At 35.8% G+C, this 21,438-nt stretch overlaps 1 protein-coding gene across 7 annotated transcripts in view; it reads right to left on the reverse strand.

Annotated features, from left to right (window-relative positions):
* DOCK3 (dedicator of cytokinesis 3) overlaps positions 1-21,438 on the reverse strand; it is a 719,821-nt gene that overhangs the window by 489,232 nt on the left and 209,151 nt on the right. Inside the window, exon 1 of one of the 7 annotated variants that reach the window (XM_077129170.1) lies at positions 298-788. The exons of the other annotated variants lie outside the window; for them this stretch is intronic. Within the exon in view, the coding sequence (XP_076985285.1) occupies positions 298-391 (94 nt within the window). The 5' untranslated portion in view covers positions 392-788. Of the gene's footprint in view, positions 1-297; positions 789-21,438 lie in introns of those variants that run through there. 7 annotated transcript variants of the gene reach the window in all.

Raw genomic sequence — 21,438 nt, forward strand, 5'->3', positions numbered from 1 at the left:
TCAGAGAAAGAACAGCAAAGCCAAAATAAATAAAAGAAATAAATATTACAGTAGAAATAAAAGAACAGCAGAACAAAAAAAACAACAACAGAAAGAATAAACAAAATGAATGTTGGTTCTTTAAGAAATCAATAAAACTGATGGACCCCTCACTAGACTGACAAAGGAAAAAAGAGAAAGGATACAAATAAAATCAGAAATGAGAGGGGGGGACATCACCATGGATCCTGAGGAAATTTTAAGTATCATAGGAGTTATACTATGAACAACTATACACCAACAAACTAGATAACTTACATGAAATGGACAAATTCCTAGAAACACATGAACAACCTACACTAACTTGAGGAGAAATAGAAGACCTCAACAAACCAATTACAAGTAAAGACATTCAATCAGTCATCAAAAATCTTCCCACAGAAGAAAAATTCATACCAGATGACTTCACAGGGGAATTTTAACAAGCATTCCAAAAAGAACTAACACCAATCCTGGTAAAGTTCTTCCAAGAATTTGAGGAAAAAGGAATGCTACCTAACTAATTTTATGAAGCTAACATCACCAAAACCAGATAAAGATGCTACAAGAAAGGAAAAGTACAGAGGAATTTCCCTAATGAATACTGATGCAAAAATTCTCAGCAAAATACTAACACATCGAATCCAATGACACACTGGGTGTATAACAGGATTGTAAGGGTGGTTCAAAACAGAAAATCAATGTAATACAGTACACTAACAAATCAAAAGAGAAAAATCAAATGATCATATCGATTGATGCTCACAAAGCATTCAACAAAATACAGAACATTTCCTGAAAAAAAAAATACTTCAAAAGATAAGAATTGAAGGAAACTTCCTCCATATCATTAAAGAACATATATAAAAAAAACCATAGCCAGCCTCATATTTAATGAAGAGAGTTTGGAAGCATTCCCCCTAAGATCAGGAATGAAACAAGGATGCCCAACTGTCACCACTATTATTCAATATTGTACTAGAAGTACTATCTGGAGCAATTAGAAAGACATCCAAATAGGAAAGGAAGAAATAAAACTTTCATCATTGGCAGATGACATGATCCTACACTTAGAAAACACTGAGAAATCTACAACAAAGCTCCTTGAGGTAATAAACAAATTCAGCCAAGTGGGAGTATACAAGATTAATGTGCAAAAATCAGTAATGTTTCTATACAGAAGTAATGACCTATATTTAAGGAGACAAATAAGGAAAAAAAATCCATTAAAATACTGACAAAAAGAGCCAGGTATCTAAGAATAAGTCTAACAAGGGATGCCAAGGACGTGTACACACAAAACTATACAAACATTGCTAAAATAAAATATGACATAAATAAGTAGAAATACATTCCATGCTCACAGATAAGAAGGTTTAATGGTGTTGAGATGTCAATTCTACCCAAACGGATCTACAGATACTTAGCAATACCAATCAAAATTCCAACAACCTACTTTGAAGACTGGGAAAAGCTAGTTACCAAATTTATTTGCAGGCGGGCCATGGTGACTCAGCAGGCAGAGTTCTCAACTGCCATGCTGGAGACTTGGGTTCGATTCCAGGTGCCTGCCCATGCACATACACAAAAAATTATTTGGAAAGGAAAGAGACCCCAAATACCTAAAGATATTCTTAAAACAAGTGGAGGACTAACACTTCATGACTTTAAAGCTTACTATAAAGACAACAAAACAGAAAATGACAAGTGCTGGAGAGGATGTGGAGAAAGAAGCACACTTATCCACTGTTGGTGGGAATTTCAAATGGTGCAACCACTGTGGAAGGCAGTCTGGCGGTTCCTCAAAAAGCTGAATATAGAATTGCCATACGACCCAGCAATACCATTGCTAGGTATCTACTCAAAGGACTTAAGGGCACAGACACAAACGGACATTTGCACACCAATGTTTATAGCAGCATTATTTACAATTGCAAAGAGATGGAAACAGCCAAAATGTCCATCAACAGACGAGTGGCTAAACAAACTGTGGTATATACATACGATGGAATATTATGCAGCTTTAAGACAGGATAAACTTATGAAGCATGTAATAACATGGATGGACCTAGAGAACATTATGCTGAGTGAGTCTAGCCAAAAACTAAAGGACAAATACGGTATGGTCCCACTGATGTGAACCGACATTCGAGAATAAACTTGGAATATGTCATTGGTAACAGAGTCCAGCAGAAGTTAGAAACAGGGTAAGATAATGGGTAATTGGAGCTGAAGGGATACAGACTGTGCAACAGGACTAGACACAAAAACTCAAAAATGGACAGCACAATAATACCTAATTGTAAAGTAATCATGTTAAAACACTGAATGAAGCTGCATCTGAGCTATAGGTTTTTTTGTTTTTGTTTTTGTTTTTGTCTGTCTGGTTGTTTGTCTTTTTTTTTTTTTTTTACTATTATTATTACTTTTTTTCTCTATATTAACATTCTATATCTTTTTCTGTTGTGTTGCTAGTTCTTCTAAACCGATGCAAATGTACTAAGAAACAATGATCATGCATCTATGTGATGATGTTAAGAATTACTGATTGCATATGTAGAATGGTATGATTTCTAAATGTTGGGTTAATTTCTTTTTTTCCGTTAATTAATAAAAAAAAAAAAACCAAACAAAACCCTTTATTTAAAAATAGTATAGAGAGTTCTTGAATACCCCTAATAATCTAATGCTATCATCTCACATCACCTTAATATATTTCTCAAAACTAAGACCCTGACATTGGTGCATTACTATAACCAAACTCCTCAGTTTCTTCTGGTCTGACCATTTCTAAGTCTTTGTTTTTTATAACTTTGACAATTTTGAGTACTGCTTAGGAATTTCGTAGAATGCCCCCGAAGTTGAATTATTCTGTTTTCACTCTAATTAGTCTAGTATTTTTTTGAATGCCTTTCTATTAAGACACTGGGGAAGAAGCAACGCCTTGCTGACACTTCGATTCTGGACATCTTCTAAGACTCAAAACCATGAACCAATAAATTCCTGTTATTTAAAAAAAAAAAAAAAAGACACAGTGATCAAAACAGCATGTTACAGGCTCTAATATAGAAGTATCAACCAATGGAATCAAATTAAGAGTGTGGAGATAGACCACCAAATCTACCATCAGTTGATCTCCGATAAGGTCACCAAATCCACTGACCTGGGACATAACAGTCTTTTCAATAAATGGGCATGTAAGAACTGGATATCAATAGTCAGAAGAATGAAAGGACACTCCTTCCTTATACCCTATACAAAAATTCATTCGAAATGGAGTAAAAACCTAAATGTAAGAGCCAATACCATAAAATTTTGGGAAGAAAATGCAGAGAAACACCTTCAAGATCTAGTAACAGGGAGGTAGCATCTTAAAGTTTACATCTAAAGTACAAGCAGTGAAAGAAGAAAAAGATAAATGGGAAATCCTTAAAACCAAGAGCTTCGTACCTCAAAGGACTTTGTCAAAAAGGTGAAGAGGCAGCCACCTCAATGGGAAAAAATACCTGGAAACTACATATCAGATACAGACTTGAAATCCTGTGTACATGAAGAAATTATACAGCTCAAAAACAAAAGAACAAACAACCCAATTATAAACTAGGCAAAGGATAGGAATAGACACTTATCTGAAGAGCAAATACAAATGGCTAAAGAGGGCATGCAGAGATACCCATCTTCATTAGTTATAAAGAAAATGCAAATCAAGATGACAATGAGATATCACCTCACACCTATAAGAATGGCTGTTATTAAACATAGAACTACAAATGTTGGAGAGGACGTGGAGAAATTGGAACACTTGTTCACTGTTGATGGGAATGTTTAATAGTGCAACCACTCTGGAAAATAGTTTGGCGATTCCTCAGAAAACTAAATACTGAGCTGCCCTAGGACCCAGCAGTACCAATACTTGGTATATACCTAGAAGAGCTGAAAGCAGTAGCAAAAACAGACATTTGCCCACCAATGTTCATTGCAGCAATATTTATAACTACCAAAAGATGGAAACAATCCAAGTGCCCATCAACAGATGAGTGGATAAACAAAATGTAGCATATACATACAATGGAATATTATGCAGCAATGAGACGAAATGAGGTCCTGAAGCATGTAACAATGTGGATGAACCTTAAGGACATAATGCTGAGTGAAATAAGTTAGACACAAAAGGACAGATACTGTATGATTTTGCTATTATGTCTCTGGTAAAGGTAATCTCAGAGGTCACACTAGAATTTAGCAGACCTAGAGGTACATAGTAGCTAGAGACAGGGGAAAGGCTACCCAATGAAGCTGAACTTAAATACAAGGGAACAGATAGAAATGATGGTGACTAATTAATGGGGTTAAAAGTAACATTGCAATTTTGAAGGTGAATATGGCTGAAAGTAGATATATGATGCCACGTATCCCTGATTAAATCTACAACTATACACATGTTTTGTGGCATAAACTATTTCAAAGGTTTGATATTGGGCAGAGTCAATAGCTGAGGGGTATAGGGAGAAAACTAACAATGTATACGATGGCCAAAGGAAGACATCAACAGGACCACAGCACTGCCAGGGGTAACTAATAGGAGGAAAGGGACAAGTGATAAGGGGTAGTTTTGATTTGATATTTAGTAACACTTTTGTTGGTTCGTTGTCGCTATGGACCAAAGAAAACTGTCTAAAACTGAGAGTGCTGCTGATTGTGCAACTAACTGAGGACACTGTAAGACATGGATGTTTATTGTGGACATTATCCATGATGCCCAATAGATGGAGGGAGCCGAGAGGTACAACGTGATGAGAAGCAGAATGGCAAAGCATGAAACATTTGTATGCTGGAATATAGCATGGCTACAAAAAGGAAGGATATCAAGAGGCACACGATGAACTGAGCAAACCTTGGGAACGATGTGTTGTGCAAAATAAGCTAGAAACAAAAGAATGAATATACTAAGGTCTCTTTTAGAAAATACTTATAAAAAAATGTGAACCTAGATTGTAAGCCCTATACCAGCCACACTTCGTCTGAAGTTGTTAAGTGTATTTCTAGATTCTGAGACACAAAGCCATATGTGTATCAACAGGTATTTCCCTGGAACTTTGAATAACTCTATGACACCTAAGACCCAGAAATGGAGTGCTGCAACCATGAAAATTAGCACCATTATAAACAATAACAGTTACAGTAACAGAAAAAGAGACCAGGCTACAATTACAGATAAAAATGAAGCCAATCTGCCTGGGATTAAAGTAAACCAGAATATAAGGTAAAAACTGATAGGGTATGTACGCTAACCCAGAGGCAGAGAGGTTTATTATGTCAGAACCTAAATTTTCTGTAACACACAATCTAAACCAAACTGTCTGGGTAGCTCACTTAACCCAATCACATGGAGCACAGAATGGGAAGGAGGCCTTGTTATTCTGTATAGCTTAATGTAATACTTGGATACATTCCACACTATGATGGACTGAAAATGAAAAAGCATTGGTAGAGTCCCTCGAGGGTCTGAAGGGGGAAAAAATGGTACCATTATATTTTCTCATCTGAGAAACCCCAGGTACCCTCTCAACCACTGGACACTCACAAGAAAATAGGCCAAACCCTTGATTTTGTGGCTTGCCCTTATGAAACTTATTGCTGTAGAAAGGAAGCTAGGACTAGCTATAATGAGGCCTAGGAGTTGCTTCCAGGAAACCTCTTCTGTTGCTCAGATGTGTCCTCTCTCTAGGCCCAACTCTGCAAGGAAAATCATGACCCTCTCCTTACATGGGACATAACATTAAGGGGTAAACTCTCCCTGACAACATCGGTCATGACTCCTGGGGATGAATTTGGCTCTGGCACCACGGAACTGACAACACCTTCCTGACCAAAATGGGGGAAAGAAGTATAATAAAATAAGGCATTGGTGGCTAAGAGAGATCAAATAGAGTCAAGAGGCTATTCTGGAAGCTACTCTTACGTAAGCTTCAGTTGGATAGTGCTAATTGCCATGGCTTGCTAAATAAACCCAACCAACATCACTCCTGTTAACTCTTAAAAACACTAGGGCTCAAACTGAGACTCTAAAAATATCTCATGAACTAAGTTCTCTTTCCTGGAACCTATAATTTTCAGAGCTCCTAGGCCAGATAAATCCTGAAAAGCCTCTCCAAGATTTTCAACTAATTACATCACCCTATCCTTTAGTGTCAACACCAGTTCTCAACATCAGAAAGTCAGAAAGGGCACTGCCTATAAGATTCTATAGACTGGGAGAAGGATCAAAGGAGAAGGAGGAGCTATAGAGAAAAGAGGATTTAACAAACAAATATGACTGCTGAATCACTACACCGATATTTCTTCTAGCCTCCAGTGTTTCAGAGCAGCTGGAAGGAAAAATGTGAAATATTGGAATGGTAATCCATAACAACTCTGAAATCTGTTCTATTAACTACTTGTTGAAATGTACTTTGAAAATTATTGCTTTTTCTTTCTTTTCTCTGTATATATGTTATATTTCACACACACACACACAAAAACACCAAAAGGTGAAATGGCTGAAGAAAGTACTGCCTTCACAGTAATAACACTGCATGTTACTAGATTAAACTCCCCAACCAAAAGACATAGAGTGGCAGAATGGATTAATGTTAATATATATAGAGAGAGATACAGATATATATAATAATCCAATTATATGTTTTTTACAAGAAACTCACCTTAGACCCAAAGACACAAATAAGTTGCAACTGAAAGGTTGGAAAAAGATACTCCACATGAGGAGTAATTAGAAAAGTGCTGGGTTATACTAATATTGAAAAAAATAACTTTAAATCAAAAGCTGTTATAAGAGACAAAGAAGGACACAGAATTTTTTTTTTTTTGGAAAAGATGCTGATTTAGTTTTCCCTGAACACATTCATGTACACTTATACGATATTGAACATTGTTCTAGTTTGCTAGCTGCCGGAATGCAACACACTCGAGACGGATTGGCTTTTAATAAAAGGGGATTTATTTTGTTGGTTCTTCAGAGGAAAGGCAGCTTACTTTCCACTGAGGTTCTTTCTTACGTGGAAGGCACAGGATGGTCTCTGCTGGTCTTCACTCCAGGCCCCTGGGTTCCAACAACTTTTCCCAGGGTGACTTCTTTCTGCATCTCCAAAGGCCTGGGCTGAGCTGCGAGTGCCGAGATGAGGAATGCTGAGCTGCTAGCAGTGCTACGTTGCAATCTCTCATTTAAGCACCAGCCAATTAAGTCAAATATCACTCATTGCAGCAGACATGCCTCCTAGCTGACTGCAGATGTAATTGGCAACAGATGAGGTTCACGTACAGTTGGCTTATGTCCGCAGCAACAAGACTAGGTATGCTTACCTGGCCAAGTTGACAACTGAATCTAACTAACACAAACATGATATTCATTTTTGCAATCACTTTAGGTACAGTTATCAAGTTCAAGAAATTTAATATTGACAAAAAGCTTACATTCCCATTTTTAATGTCCCAATAATATCTATTTGAGACTTTTCTCCTACAGTTTTAGATTCTATACAGTACCGTGTATTGCATTTAATTGTCATTTCTTCATTAGTGTTATCTTTTTTTATTGTAGAAATATATATACAACAAAAATTTTTCCATGCCAACCCTACCTAAGCATACCATCCAGTGGAATTAATCGCATTTACAATGTTGCAGTACCCTCACATTCACTGTTGCAGTACACCATCCATTACTAGAATTTACCCTTCACTCCAAACAGAAATCCTACACTCATTTTGCATTAAGTCATTGCCTTTGCCCCCCACATCTGGTAACCTGTAATAGTACTTTCTGTAGAAAATAAGTTTGCTTATTTTCTGATAAGAACACAGCAGTTTAACACAAGAAGCAATCCACCAAGAAGAAACAGAAGTCAAAAATATTTACGCACCTAATCATGGTGCCCCCAAATACATTACGCAGACACTGGCAAAACTCAACAGCGAAACAGACACCTCTACAATAACTCTGGAGACATCAATACACCATTCTCACAAATACAAAGAACATCTAGACAGAAGATTAACAACGAAACAGAGAACTTCAATAACATGAAAAATGAACTAGATCTAGCAGGTACATAGAGAGCACTGCATTCCAAAATAGCAGAATGTACACTCTTCTTAATGTACACAGATCGTTCTCCAGGAAGACCACATGCTGGGTCACAAAACAAGTCTCAATAAATTTAAAAAAGACTGAAATTGTACAAAGTATCTTCTGTGACCACAACGGGATGAAGCTGCAAATCAGTCACAAGCAGAGAACTGCAAAATCCACAACCACATCAAACTTAAATAACACACTCTTAAGCAATCAAAAACAAAATTGCAAAAAAATCAGTAAATATCTTGAGGCAAATAAAAACAAGAATACAACATATTAAAAAAATGGCATCTAGCAAAGGCAATGCTGGCTAAGAGGGAAGTTTATAGTCCTAAATGCTTACATTAAAAAAAAAGTGAGTTAAAGGGCAGGCAATGGTGGCACAGTGGCAGGGTCCTCACCTGCCATGCTGCAGACCCAGGTTCGATTTCCGGTGCCTGGCCATGTTAAAGGGGGGAAAAAGCGAGCTAAAATCAAAGACCTAGTTGCACAGCTGGAGGAACTATGAAAAGAACTGCAAGCAAAAAGAAAGAAATAACAAAGATTAGAGCAGAAACAAATGAAATCAAGAATAACAAAACAAATTGAGAATTTTAAAAACTGAGAATTAACAAATCAAAAGTTGGCTGTCTGCAAAGATCAATAAAATTGACAAACCCTTAGCTAGACTGACAAAAAAGGGAGAGAAGATACAAATAAGTTATATCATAAATGACAGGCAGGACATTTCTCCTAACCTAACCCCATAGAAATATAAAGGATCATAAGAGGATACTATGAATAACTGTACGCCTACAAATTAGACAACTGGGATGTAATGGAAAAATTCCTAGAAACACAAAAACATCCTCCACTGACTCTAGAAGAAATAGAAGACCTCACAGACCAGTTCCAAGTAAAGAGTCATCAAAACCAAGGCACGAAAAACCTCTCAATGGAAAAAAGCCCAGGACAAAGTGGCTTCACAAGTGAATTCTACCAAGCATTACAGGAATACCAATCCTGCTAAAACTCTTCCAAAACAATGAAGAGAAAGGAACATTAACAAACTCATTCTATCAGGCCGTCACCCTAATAATAAAACCAGATAAAGATACTAAAAGAACAGAAAATGACAACTTTGCTTATGAATATACATGCAAAAATATTCTCAACAAAATAATTGCAAGTTGAATCTAAAAGCACGTTAAAAGAATTATACATCATGATCAAGTGGGATTTATCCTCAGTATGTAAGGATGGTTCAACATAAAAAAACCAATTAATGTAATACACCACATAAACAAAGTAAAGGGGAAAAAAAACATGATTGCCTCCACTGATGCAGAAAAGCCATTTGAAAAAAATCCAGTATGCTTTCTTAATGAAAAATTGGAACAGCAGGAAAAGTTTCTCAACATGATAAAGGGTATATGTGAAAAATCCAGTGCTAAAATCATACTCAATGTTTAAAGTCTGAAGGCTCTCTAAGATCTGGAACAAGACAAGAATATACACCATCATACTGTTACTCAACATTTTAGTGGAAGTTCTAGCCAGAGAAATTAGGCAAGAAAAACAAATAAAAGACAACCAGCTAGTAAATAAAAAGCAAAACTTTCACTATTTGCAGATGACACGATCCTATACGGAAAAAGTCCCCAAAAATCTACAACAAATTACTATAGCTTATGCACAAGTTCAGCAAGGTGGCTGGATACATGAGCAAGACGCAAAAATCGTAAGTGTTTCTATACACTAGTAATGAGCAATGTGAGGAGGAAATCAAGAAAAAATATCCATTTACAATAGCAACTGAAAGAATCAAATATCTAGGACTAATTTAACCAAAGATGTAAACAATTTATACATGGAAAATTACAAAACATTGCTAAAAGAAATCAAAGAAGACCTAAATAAGGTGAATGACACTCTGTGTTAATGGATTGGAAGACTATGTATCATTAAGATGTCAATTCTATCCAAAGTGATTGACAGATTTTAAAAAATCCCAATAAAAATTCCAACATCCTACATTCTAGAAACAGAAAAGCCCATTATCAAATTTATTTGGAAGGATAAAGGGTCCTGCATAGCCAAAAACATCTTGAAAAAGACAAAAGTTGGAGATCTAACACTTCCTGACTTTAATGCATATTACAAAGTTACAGTAGTCAAAATAGCATGGTATTGGCACAAGGATAGATATAATGACCAATGAAACTGAAATGAGAGCTCAGAAATAGACCCTAATATCAATGACCTATCGATTTTTGACAAGACTGCCAGGTCCACTCAATTGGAAAAGTACAGTCTAACAAATGGTTATGGGAGACTTGGACATTCATTTGCAAAAGAATTAAAGAGGTCTCCTATTTCACACCACATACAAAAATTAACTCAAAATGGATCAAAGACCTAAATAAAAAAATGAGAACTACTGAGCTCCTAGAAGAAAATGCAAAAAAAAACAATCTTCAGCATCTTGTGTTAGGCAATGGTTTCTTAGACTTTATACCCAAAGTACAAACAACAACAAAAACAGATAAATGGGACCTCATCAAACTTAAAAACTTTTGCACATCAAAATGCTCTTTCCTGAAAATGAAGACAGCTTAATCAACAGCAGAAAATATCTGGATTTCCAACAAGGGTTTAATATCCTGGATATATAAATAAATCCTATAACTCAACAATAAACAGTCAACTCAATTTAAAAATGGGGAAAAGACATTTTTCCAAAGAGGATGTACAAATGGCTATAAAGTTGAAAAGATGCTCAACATCACTATTAAAGAAATGCAAATCTAAACCACAATGAGTTATTTCATATCCACTAGAATGGCTACTATTAACAAAAATAAAAAACCCCAGAAACTACAAGTGTTTGAGAGGATGTGGAGAAATAGGAACACTCATACATTTTGCTGATGAAAATGTAAAATGGTTCAACCACTGTGGAAAAGTTTGGCAGTTCCTCAAGAAGCTAAGATAGAATTATCATATGACCCGGCAATCCCACTATTAAGTATATACCTAGAAGAATTGAAAGCAGGGACTCAAACAGATATTTACACACTGATATTCACAGCAGCATTATTCATAATTGTCAAAAGAGGGATGCAACCCAAGAGTCCATCAACCAATGAATGGGTTAAAAAAAAATGTGGTATATACATATGATGGGGTATCATTCAGCCATAAAAAGAAATGAAGTTCTGAATCATGTGAAACATGAACTTAAGTATTTTATGCTGCGTAACATAAGCCAGACACAGAAGAATAAATATGTGTGATTTCACTAATATGAACTAATTATAACAAGCAAACTCATAGAGTTAGAACATAGAATATAGGTTACCAGGGGGTAGACTGGAGTTATACAATGGGGAGCTGATGCTCACAGAATTTCTATTTAGTTTGATTGTAAAGGTCTAGAAATTGATGGTGGTAAGGGAGCATAGTGTAATTAACATCACTGAATTACACATATATAAATGTGGTTTAAAGGATACACTTTAGGTCTATACGTTACTAGAATAAAAACTAAAAGACAGAACACAGGACTGTACAATACAATGAACTCTACTGTAGATGATATATTATAGTTAATAGTACAAGTATAATAATGTTCTCTCATGAATTTTAACAAATGTATGACATTAATACAATGTGTTAATAGAGTAGTATACAGGGAAAATACACATAATTAAACTATAGATGATAGCTAAAAGTACAATTTCAATAATTTTTCATCAGTTGTAACAAAAGTTAACTACTGATTAAAAAGAAAAACAATTACTAAAAAGTGCTATCATCAATTTTAACAAATGTTCACAAGGAGTGTTAAATGGGGATCCTGTATCTTATGCATGATTGTTCTGTAAACCCACAACTTCACTAATAAAAAATCCCTTCACTTAAAAAAATGTAACGAAGTAAAATGTTGAAAGAAAATACCCATCAACCTAGAATTCTACACCTAGGGAACTATCTTTAAAAAATGATGACAAATGCAAAACAGATCCACACAAACAGACCTGAAAGAATGTGTAACCAGCAAATATGTACTAAAAGAAATGCTAATAAAAGGAGTAAGTGAAATAAAACTATCCTAGATGGAACCACAAACAATCAAGACAAAAGGAGGAGCACTAGAAAGGGTAAAAACCGTGGACAAAAAATGAATACAGACAGATGTAAAACATGTAACAATAACACAAAAAGCAAAAGAAGGGTAAATGCAAGATCACTGTATGGTTTGTGTATCATTAGGAAATAGTGAAAATACAAATTTATGGTGGTCTCTAATAAGTCAAGGATGCACATTTTAAACTCTAGAGTAACTACCAAGAGAAAAATAAAGCATTAAATTCAACAAGTTAATAAAGGAAAATAAATGGAGGAATGAAAATGCTAGGTTAATTCCAGAAGGGTACAAAAGGATAAGACTAACTATAACCAAACCCAAAATTAAAGTTAAACTGGACTAAATAATTCAGATTGTCAAATCAAATAAAAATAAATCCTCACTACATGCTGCTGACAATACACTTTAAACAAAACAACACATGAAAGCTAAAAATAAAAGAATGGACAATTTACACTTTGTCCCAGAAAAATGGCAAACATTGCATCTCTCTACACCCACCCACCAAAAACCATATATACCAAAAAAAGATAACATAACATATGTCTTCAACATTACAAGGTGCCAGATAATTCTATGGAACTCAAATTACATTTAAGTGGAGATAAAGTCCAAGTTTCAACAGAGCCTGCTAATTCTAGAGTTCCTGCCACCCTGCACAGCTCTTCACTCCATCTCCAAAGGGTGCCTCCCTGTTCCTACTTACATATTCCCCCCCCTCCAGATGCAATGCCTTTCTGAGACTGTCACTTCTTTTCACATAGACTTAGAACTACTCCTTGCACTCTATACACACACAGGCTTACAGTGGTGAAATGAGTATCCTCACAGCAGATATTGGCAGTGATTAGAGGGGAGAGTAGAGGAATTTTGTCAAATTTGTAAAAATTTTGTAAAAATCTGGTCCAAGCTCAACTGCACATTCTGCCCTCAGATTTTAAAAACCATACAATGGCAGCAAAGAATATGGTGATGACAGCCCTCAATATATTCCTCTGTCTCTTGGAATAAGTTCTAACTTATCCTGACTACCTTCCATATCTGGTCATCTGTCATTCTGATTATCACCCTTTAAATTCATCCTGGGGATTATCATTAAGAATCTCTCCTATGCTGGAATCCTCCATTAGCAGTATCCCATGTTTTAGTTTAATAAAGCTCGTTTTGGAGGAACACATCCTCTAGTAGCTTCTTGAGGAAAGTTGTATAGGAGGGAAACTGAGACTTTTGCATGTCAGAAAACAACTTTAGTGTATCTTCATATTCAACTCAGAGTCTATCTGGGTATTAGAATTCTAGACTAGAAGTCATTTTCCTTCAGCATTTTGAAGACACCACTCCACTGCCTCCTAGCTTCAAGTGTTAAGTCCTAGGTCACTCTGATTCCAGATCAAGCTTTTTCCTGTCTTTGAATGCTTGTTGAATCTTATTGGTCTTAATATTCTGAACCACAATCATATGGCCTACTTTAAATCATCTGTGTGAGGTACCTGCCTGGGCCCTTTTAATCCAGAAACTCATGTCCTTTCATTCTGGAAAATTTTCCTGAATTATTTCATAGATTAAATCCAAATGTTCATTTCTGCTCCCTCCTCAAATCTCAATAAAATTACAGTAAGAAAAAGACAAAAAATAAATTAATAAATCCACATAGCCTACTAGAAAATAATTTAGATGGCAGCATGTGAAGTTTAAAACATTTTGGAAGCATGAAAGCAAGAAGACAAATACCGACTTGGCAGACCAACGACAGGTTAAAATCTGAGCCTTAAAGCAGAGAAGATGAACAAGTCAGTTCCCACCACAAAATGCTAAAACATCTTCGGTATTTGAGGTACCAGGTAGTTCAGAAGGCCCAATATGGTATGAGACTAAAAACAAAAGGAAGAGTTGAAAGTATGCATAAAAAAAATAGAACTCTAAATTTCTTCCTCTGTTCTGTCCACCAAATAGGTTTAGCCATCTTCCCACCCCTAAACTATCAAAAAACTGCAGAGTTAGTCCTAGAGTCTAAATCAGGCAGGCTGAGGGGTAAGGGACTCATGCTTTGCTGAGGACAGAGACAGGCACTGAACTGAAAACATATTTCAACCCCCTCTCTTACTGGGCTGCCAGGAAGAGGGAACAGACTTCTAACCTCCTGGCAGAACACTGGAAGAGTCATCCTCAAGGAACCTAGATCAAAAGAAAAAGATTTTAGGACAGTGGTTGCTGGGCTGGGGAAAGAGAGGAGGGGGATTCTCTAAAAATATATAAATGTCAAGTCATCTGTGTGAAGCCCTTCTCATGCTGGGCATCACAGTTGCGGAACAAAGGATCACCTGCCATTTAAACAAAACTTCTTGCACAAAAGACAATGATCAAAATAATCAGGGAAAAGGGGTTAGGAGGATGGAGGACACTCAGAAGAGACAGAATGCAACAAAGAGAATAAAACTTTATATATCCTCAAAAAGAAATGGTATATTTACATCCATAAACCAAAAACAAGAAGCTATGCAATTAGATATCAAGAAAGTACTCTTGGAAAATAAAAACGCAGTAAGGACAGAAGCAAAAACTCAAGAGCTAATATTGGAAGATAATATTGTCTATGTGACCCAGAACAAAGAACAAAAAAAAAAAATGACATGGAAAAGATGAGAACGAAGATTAACTTACAGACTCAGCCTAGATAGGAGAGCAGCCATTCAAATAACAGAAATTACATGAAATGACCAACAGAAAAAGTAGAGAAGAAAATAATCCAAAAAATGAGAAATTTTCTGAGAATTGAAAACTATTAAATGTTTACAAATTGAAAAGGTCCAATGAGAGCTCAGAAAATTAAATGAGGGGGGGAATAACACATACCCCAAACCAAATCATTATAAAATGTCAAAAGTTTAAAAGCATCCACATGATAAAAGCGTAAAAATTCAGAATGTCTTATTTATGCAACAGCAAATGGAGAAATGCCGTCAAATGTATGAGGACAAATAATTTCCAACCAAGAATTCTACATCCAATCAAATTACCAAACAAGTAGGAAAGCAAAATAGGTATTTTCAGGCATTCAAGCTCTCAAAGGAAATTTACAAGTTTTCTCAAGAAACTTCTGGAGGATTTCTTCTAGGAAAACAAATGAAGAAAACTGATAAAATAGGACCTAAGAAACAGAGGGTCCACATGAAAAGAGACAAAGGTTATTTCTAGGATGATTGTGAAGACAAGTATCAAAGCCAAGAGCTCAAACATTAGAATGATCCAATAGTTTCGTTCTACTGAAGAATGTGGGGATAAATAAATACACGGAAAACTAAACAAATGAAAAAATAGGGTAGCTAGTAATTCCAGAGAAAAATAAAAGGCAATGCAAAAGACAATGATAATATTAATCATAATAATACAAATACGCAATACAAATTTAACTTTAAAAAGTCATAATTATATTGAAATGGTGAAGGGAGAAGTTTGTATATGCTTGGAATAAAGAAGGATAGTGGATAGTCTAAAGTTATTTTCTACTGCACAGAGTAACTATGTAAGAATGAAATGGAAAAATTAAGAAAAAGAAATGCAAGTATGTTATTTAGCTATATGGAGGTAAGTCACAGCAGAAACAGAAAAAACCTATACACTATTTGACTTCTGAAACAGTGTAAATGTAACACTTCAATAAAAATTCAATTTAAAGCGAAAAGGGCATTAGTCTAATTTTGATACCTCTTCAAAAATGTATTATCCTGAATTGGATCTTAGAACAGAAAAAGGACATTAGTTGAAAAATGGAGGCAATCTGAACACAATCTGCAGTTCAGTAATAATACTGTACCACTGTTAACTTATTTTAACAATTTTACCATGGTTATATAAGGATTCAACACTGATAGATACTAGATGAAGGGTATATAGGAATTCTCTGTATTATCTCTGCAACTCTTCTGGAAGACTAAAGTTATTTCAAAATAAAATGTTTTAAAAATCTATCATGAAATATTTGAGACTGAAGAGGTTTAAAATATTATTATAAGAAAGCTGTGTATTCAGCTCACAACTGAAAAATGAAAAATTACTCATACATTGTGTCCCCTGTCCATACAAAGAGATAGCCACTGTATTGAACTTGGTGTTTACTATTCCTATATTATTTATTTCTACTTTTACGACATACATATGGTCCTAATACACACATAAACAATATTATTTTGCATGATTTTTACACTTTACAGAAAGGGTTTTAAATATTAAGTATAGGGGTTTGGAGCGATGTACCCCAGAAAACATGTTTGTAAACTTAATACATTCCTGTGGGTGTGAGCCCATTGTAAGTAGGACCTTCTGATGAGGTCACTTTAGGTAAGGTGTGGCCCAACTCAATCAGGATGGATCTTAATCCTATTAAACTGGAGGAGTCCTTTATAAGCAGAATGAAATTCAGACAGATAGAGAGAAAGCCACAAGAGGAAAAGCCAGAAGCTGAAAGTGAACAGAACTCAGAAGAGGAGAGAGAGGCCGCCGCATGCAATGCCATGTGACGGGGTGCTCTGGACTAAGACTGGCAGCAGCCAGTCTGGAGGGAAAAAAGCATTACCTTGATGATGCCTTGATTTGGACTTCTTGCCTCAAAACCATGAGCCAATAAATTCCCACTGTTTGAGCCACCCCAACGCATGGTATATGCTTTAGCAGCAAGGAAAGTAAAACACTGAGTATCCTGAAAATTGCTTTCATGGTTCATATTATAAGCTGTCTGTATTAACATACGTATCTAGAGTTCATTCATTTTTAGTCACATGGTATTTCATTGTAAAATACATTCCACAATTTATTTCTCCAACATTCTCTCATCTGTAGACAGCTGGGATGTTACCAATTTTTATTACCACAAAAAATGTTGTAGCTGTATATTCAGGTGTACATATATGAAAAATTCTCCAGAGCAATGATGCTCAGTGGTGAAAATATTTTTCACCATGGCATAGTCTTAGAAATATATTTTATATCACAATCCCATACACATAAAATGGAAGCAAGCCTCATAAAAAATTTTAATAGTATTTTATTGGTTTTCTAAGACTGCCATAACAAATTACCACAAGATACATTGATTAGAACAACAGAAACTTGTTCTCTCAAAATTCTAGAGGTTAGAAGTCTGAAATCAAGGTGTCAGTAGGGCCGTGCTCCCTCAGCAGGCTCTAGAAAACAATCCTTCCTTGACTCTTCCTAATTTCTGGAAGTGGCCAGCAATTCTTGGTGTTCCTTGCTTGCGTCACTTCAATCTCTGCCTCCATCACCAAATGGTCTTCTCATCTGTGTATCTTCACAAGGCCTTCATATAAGGACACCAGTCACCGGATTTAGGGCCCACCCTAATTCAGTATGACCTCATCTGCAATTACATCTACAAAGATCTATTTCCAAATAAGGTCACAATCTGAGGTCTGAGTAGACATGAACTATGCATAGCACCCATACTCCAGTATGGGTGCTATGCGTAATTCAGTCAGTTACCAACACATTACCACTCTGTACCAAATCCACCCTTCTTTACTCTGGCTTGCAATACTGGAGTAAAACCATGTAAACACTTCTCTTTCACCAGCTGGCTCAGTGCTAGACTTTGTCAATAGAGGGTACTAAGGGGACAATGCAAGTCCACAGCAGGAAGAAGAAGGTTCCCCTTCCTGGTTCTGGTATGTTGTTTTTTTCTATCAGCAAGCACACTAGCCATTGCATTGGCATATGGAAAGCACAGTAGTGCTCACCTTAGCCACCCTCATAGACCAGCAGCAGCCTTTATTCTCTAAAAGTGTCTCCACCATCTGGAAAACTGCTCCTTTGATCAGCTCTGGCTCACGTGTGCCCTTCTGCAAATTTCTCTGCACCCAGAAGGTTCCTCCTATAAACCACTTCCAACCCATACCCTCTGGCAATTTTCTTCACCACTGGCAGACCACATGTTCCTATGGGCCAGGCCCTCTCCAAAGGGATCTGAATTTCAGCCATAAAGGGTTAAGTTCTTCTAAATTCTTAGTAACTGCCTTGTCTACTCTTCCTCAGACCTAGCGGTAATAGCCTAATTTCTACATTTCCCTTTTCATTGTCTTTTTACTCCTTTCACTAGTTAACCATCTTTCACTACTTAATTATTTATATTAAAGATTCTCTATTCAAATTATTGGTGTGGTTTCCCTCTCCTGAATGGATCCTGACTGACACAGCAATATATTCTGACATTTTTTGCTCTATTCTTTTTATTAATGCTGGTAGTGAGCCCCTAATCAGTGTGTTGAGGATCATTTCAAGAAGACTTCCCTAAGGTACACACTTATGTATGAAAGTGCCAGGTCATAGGATATGCACATTTAACTTCACCAGATACAAGAACTATATAAGCATTCCTGCTGAAACATATCTATGCCAACATCCGGATATATATGTAAGACATTTTAGTCTTCTCAATCTAATGGCTGTGAAATTGCTCATTCTGGCTTAACCTGTTATTTCTTAACTAAGATTCTACTTCTATGAAGTCCCTAATCACATTTTGTTACTTTTGTATCCACTTGTTCTCCATTCCTATTAGTAGTCTGTAAGAGCTCTTTTATATTCTGGTTGTTTATCTTTTGTCAGTTAAATCACTGAAAAAAAAGCAAACAAAACAAAGAACTTCTTCTAAACTGTGACTTGATTTTTCATATTTTTTAAATATTAACCTATTTTATTGAAATATAATTTACATAAAGTGAAATGCACAGATCTTAAACATAGTTCTATGAGCTCTGGCAAATATATCACCCACATAATGAACACTTTATCAAGACCAAGAACTTTTCAGACACCCTGGAAGTTCCCTCATTCCCCTTTCCAGTAAATCTTCCAGAGACAATCATGGTTGTGATTTCTATAGCCATAGATTTTTAGTATTGCTTGTTCTTGAACTGCATATAAATAGAATCATATAGAAAGTATGCTTTTATATCTATTTTGTGCAACATAATATTTTTAGGTTCATCCATGTTATTGCATCTTTACATTTTTATTATTCTTTAATTTCTTATTTTATTTTTATTGATTTGTAACACATATAAAGTGTACAAATTAAGTGTTCAGCTAAATACATCTTAAGAGTATACACACCTGTATGTTCACCACCCAAATAAATTCACCAGCATCCCAAAAAATACCCAATGTTTCTCCCCATCACTAACACTCCCCCCTAAAAACATAATCATTATTCTGAAAAATAGCACCTTCTATTAGTTTTATCTGGTTCTCTTATATAAATGGAAGCATAATAGTATAAATTCTTCTATCTGGCTTTTTTTGATATCAATCTGCATTAATGTATGTAGTAACATTTCCCTTTCTGTATTGCATTCTTTTATATGAATATACTACAATTTATTTACCCAAAGTACTGTTGATAAACACTTTGCTTTTGTCCAGTCTAGGGTTATTATGAGTAAGCTGCTATTAATGTTTTAAGCATGTATTTGGGTAGACAGATATACACTTCTGGGTTAATAACTACCGGTAGAATTCCTGGATCATAAGGTAGATGCATATTTAGCTTTAGTAGATCTTGCCAAATAGTTTACCAAAATGGCTATTACATTTGCCTCATATCAACAGCATAAGGGATTATCAGTTGTTCCACATTGTCATCAGAACATAGTATTATTACCAGTGTTTAAATTTTAGTCATTCTAGTGGCTGTGTGATGTTATCTGACTGTGGTTTTAACGTACAATTCCCTGATTAAGCTCTTCAATATAAAACAGTCATTAAGATACCTGGTTTGTAAGGACCCTATTCAAACCTTTTGCCCATTTCTCTATTAGATCTTTTTATTTTTTATTCTGTTCTAGTTTGCTAGCTGCCGGAATGCAACACACCAGAGCGGACTGGCTTTTAATAAAAGGGGATTTATTTTGTTAGTTCTTCAGAGGAAAGGCAGCTAACTTTTCACTGAGGTTCTTTCTTACGTGGGAAGGCACAGGATGGTTTCTGCTGGCCTTCTCTCCAGGCCTCTGCGTTCTGACAATTTTCCCCGGGGTGACTTCTTTCTGCACCTCCAAAGGCCTGGGCTGAGTTGCAAGTGCTGAGATGAGGAATGCTGAGCTGCTTGGGCTGTGCTATGTTGAGGTCTCTCATTTAAGCATCAGCCAATTAAGTCAAACGTCCTTCACTGCAGCAGGCACGCCTCCTAGCTGACTGCAGATGTAAATCAGCAACAGATGAGGTTCACCTACCATTAGCTCATGTCCGCAGCAACAGAACTAGGTACGCTCACCTGGCCAAGTTGACAACTGAATCTAACTACCACACATTCATATAGTTCTTTAAATTCTCTGAATACAAGTCCTTTGTCAGCTCTCTCCCTCTGTAGCTTTCCTTTTCACTCTCCTTAATTACAACTTTTGAGTAACAGAAGTTCTTCATTTTAATAAAGTAAAACTTATCAACCTTTTCCTTAATTGCAAGTAGCTTTTGCATCCTTACAAGAGATCTTTGCCTAATCCAAGGTGAAGAGAAATAGTATACTATACATTCTTCAAGATGCATTAGTGCTTTCCATTTCAGAGTTAGATCTAACATCCTTCTAAAATTTAGTCTGGGATATATTCTGTGAGATAGGAACCCAGATTCATTCCTTTCAATATTGAACCAGTACTGGAATTTCATTAGAAATGAACAGGCCATCATTTCTAATTCCAATTGATTCAAAATCACATATTGAAAAAGCCATCAATTCCCTACTACAATTTCACTGTTCTCATAAATCAGTGAACAATATATGTAATGGACTGTCTCTGAACTTTGTTCTGTTTTACTAGTCTGTCTCCACTCCAAAACCACAATGACTTAAATTTATAATAAATCTTAATATCTGATAGCATAACTCCTCTAGTTTTGCTATCTTCTTCGAGAGTATCGTGGTACTTGATAACCGTTTGCAATTTCATATAATTTTAGAATCTGCTAATTAACTTTTTTAAAAACTTTTTTATTGTATAGTATAACATATATACAATGCAAAGAAATAAAAAAGCAACAGTTTTCAAAGCACTCTTCAAAAACTGGTTACAGGATAGATCACAAAGTTTGACATGAGCTACCATATGATCCTCTCATATTTTTCCTTCTAGCTGCTCCATAATATAGGAGGC

This window comes from Tamandua tetradactyla, chromosome 15 (genome assembly GCF_023851605.1).
Source record: "Tamandua tetradactyla isolate mTamTet1 chromosome 15, mTamTet1.pri, whole genome shotgun sequence".
NCBI classification, from domain to species: Eukaryota; Metazoa; Chordata; class Mammalia; order Pilosa; family Myrmecophagidae; genus Tamandua; species Tamandua tetradactyla.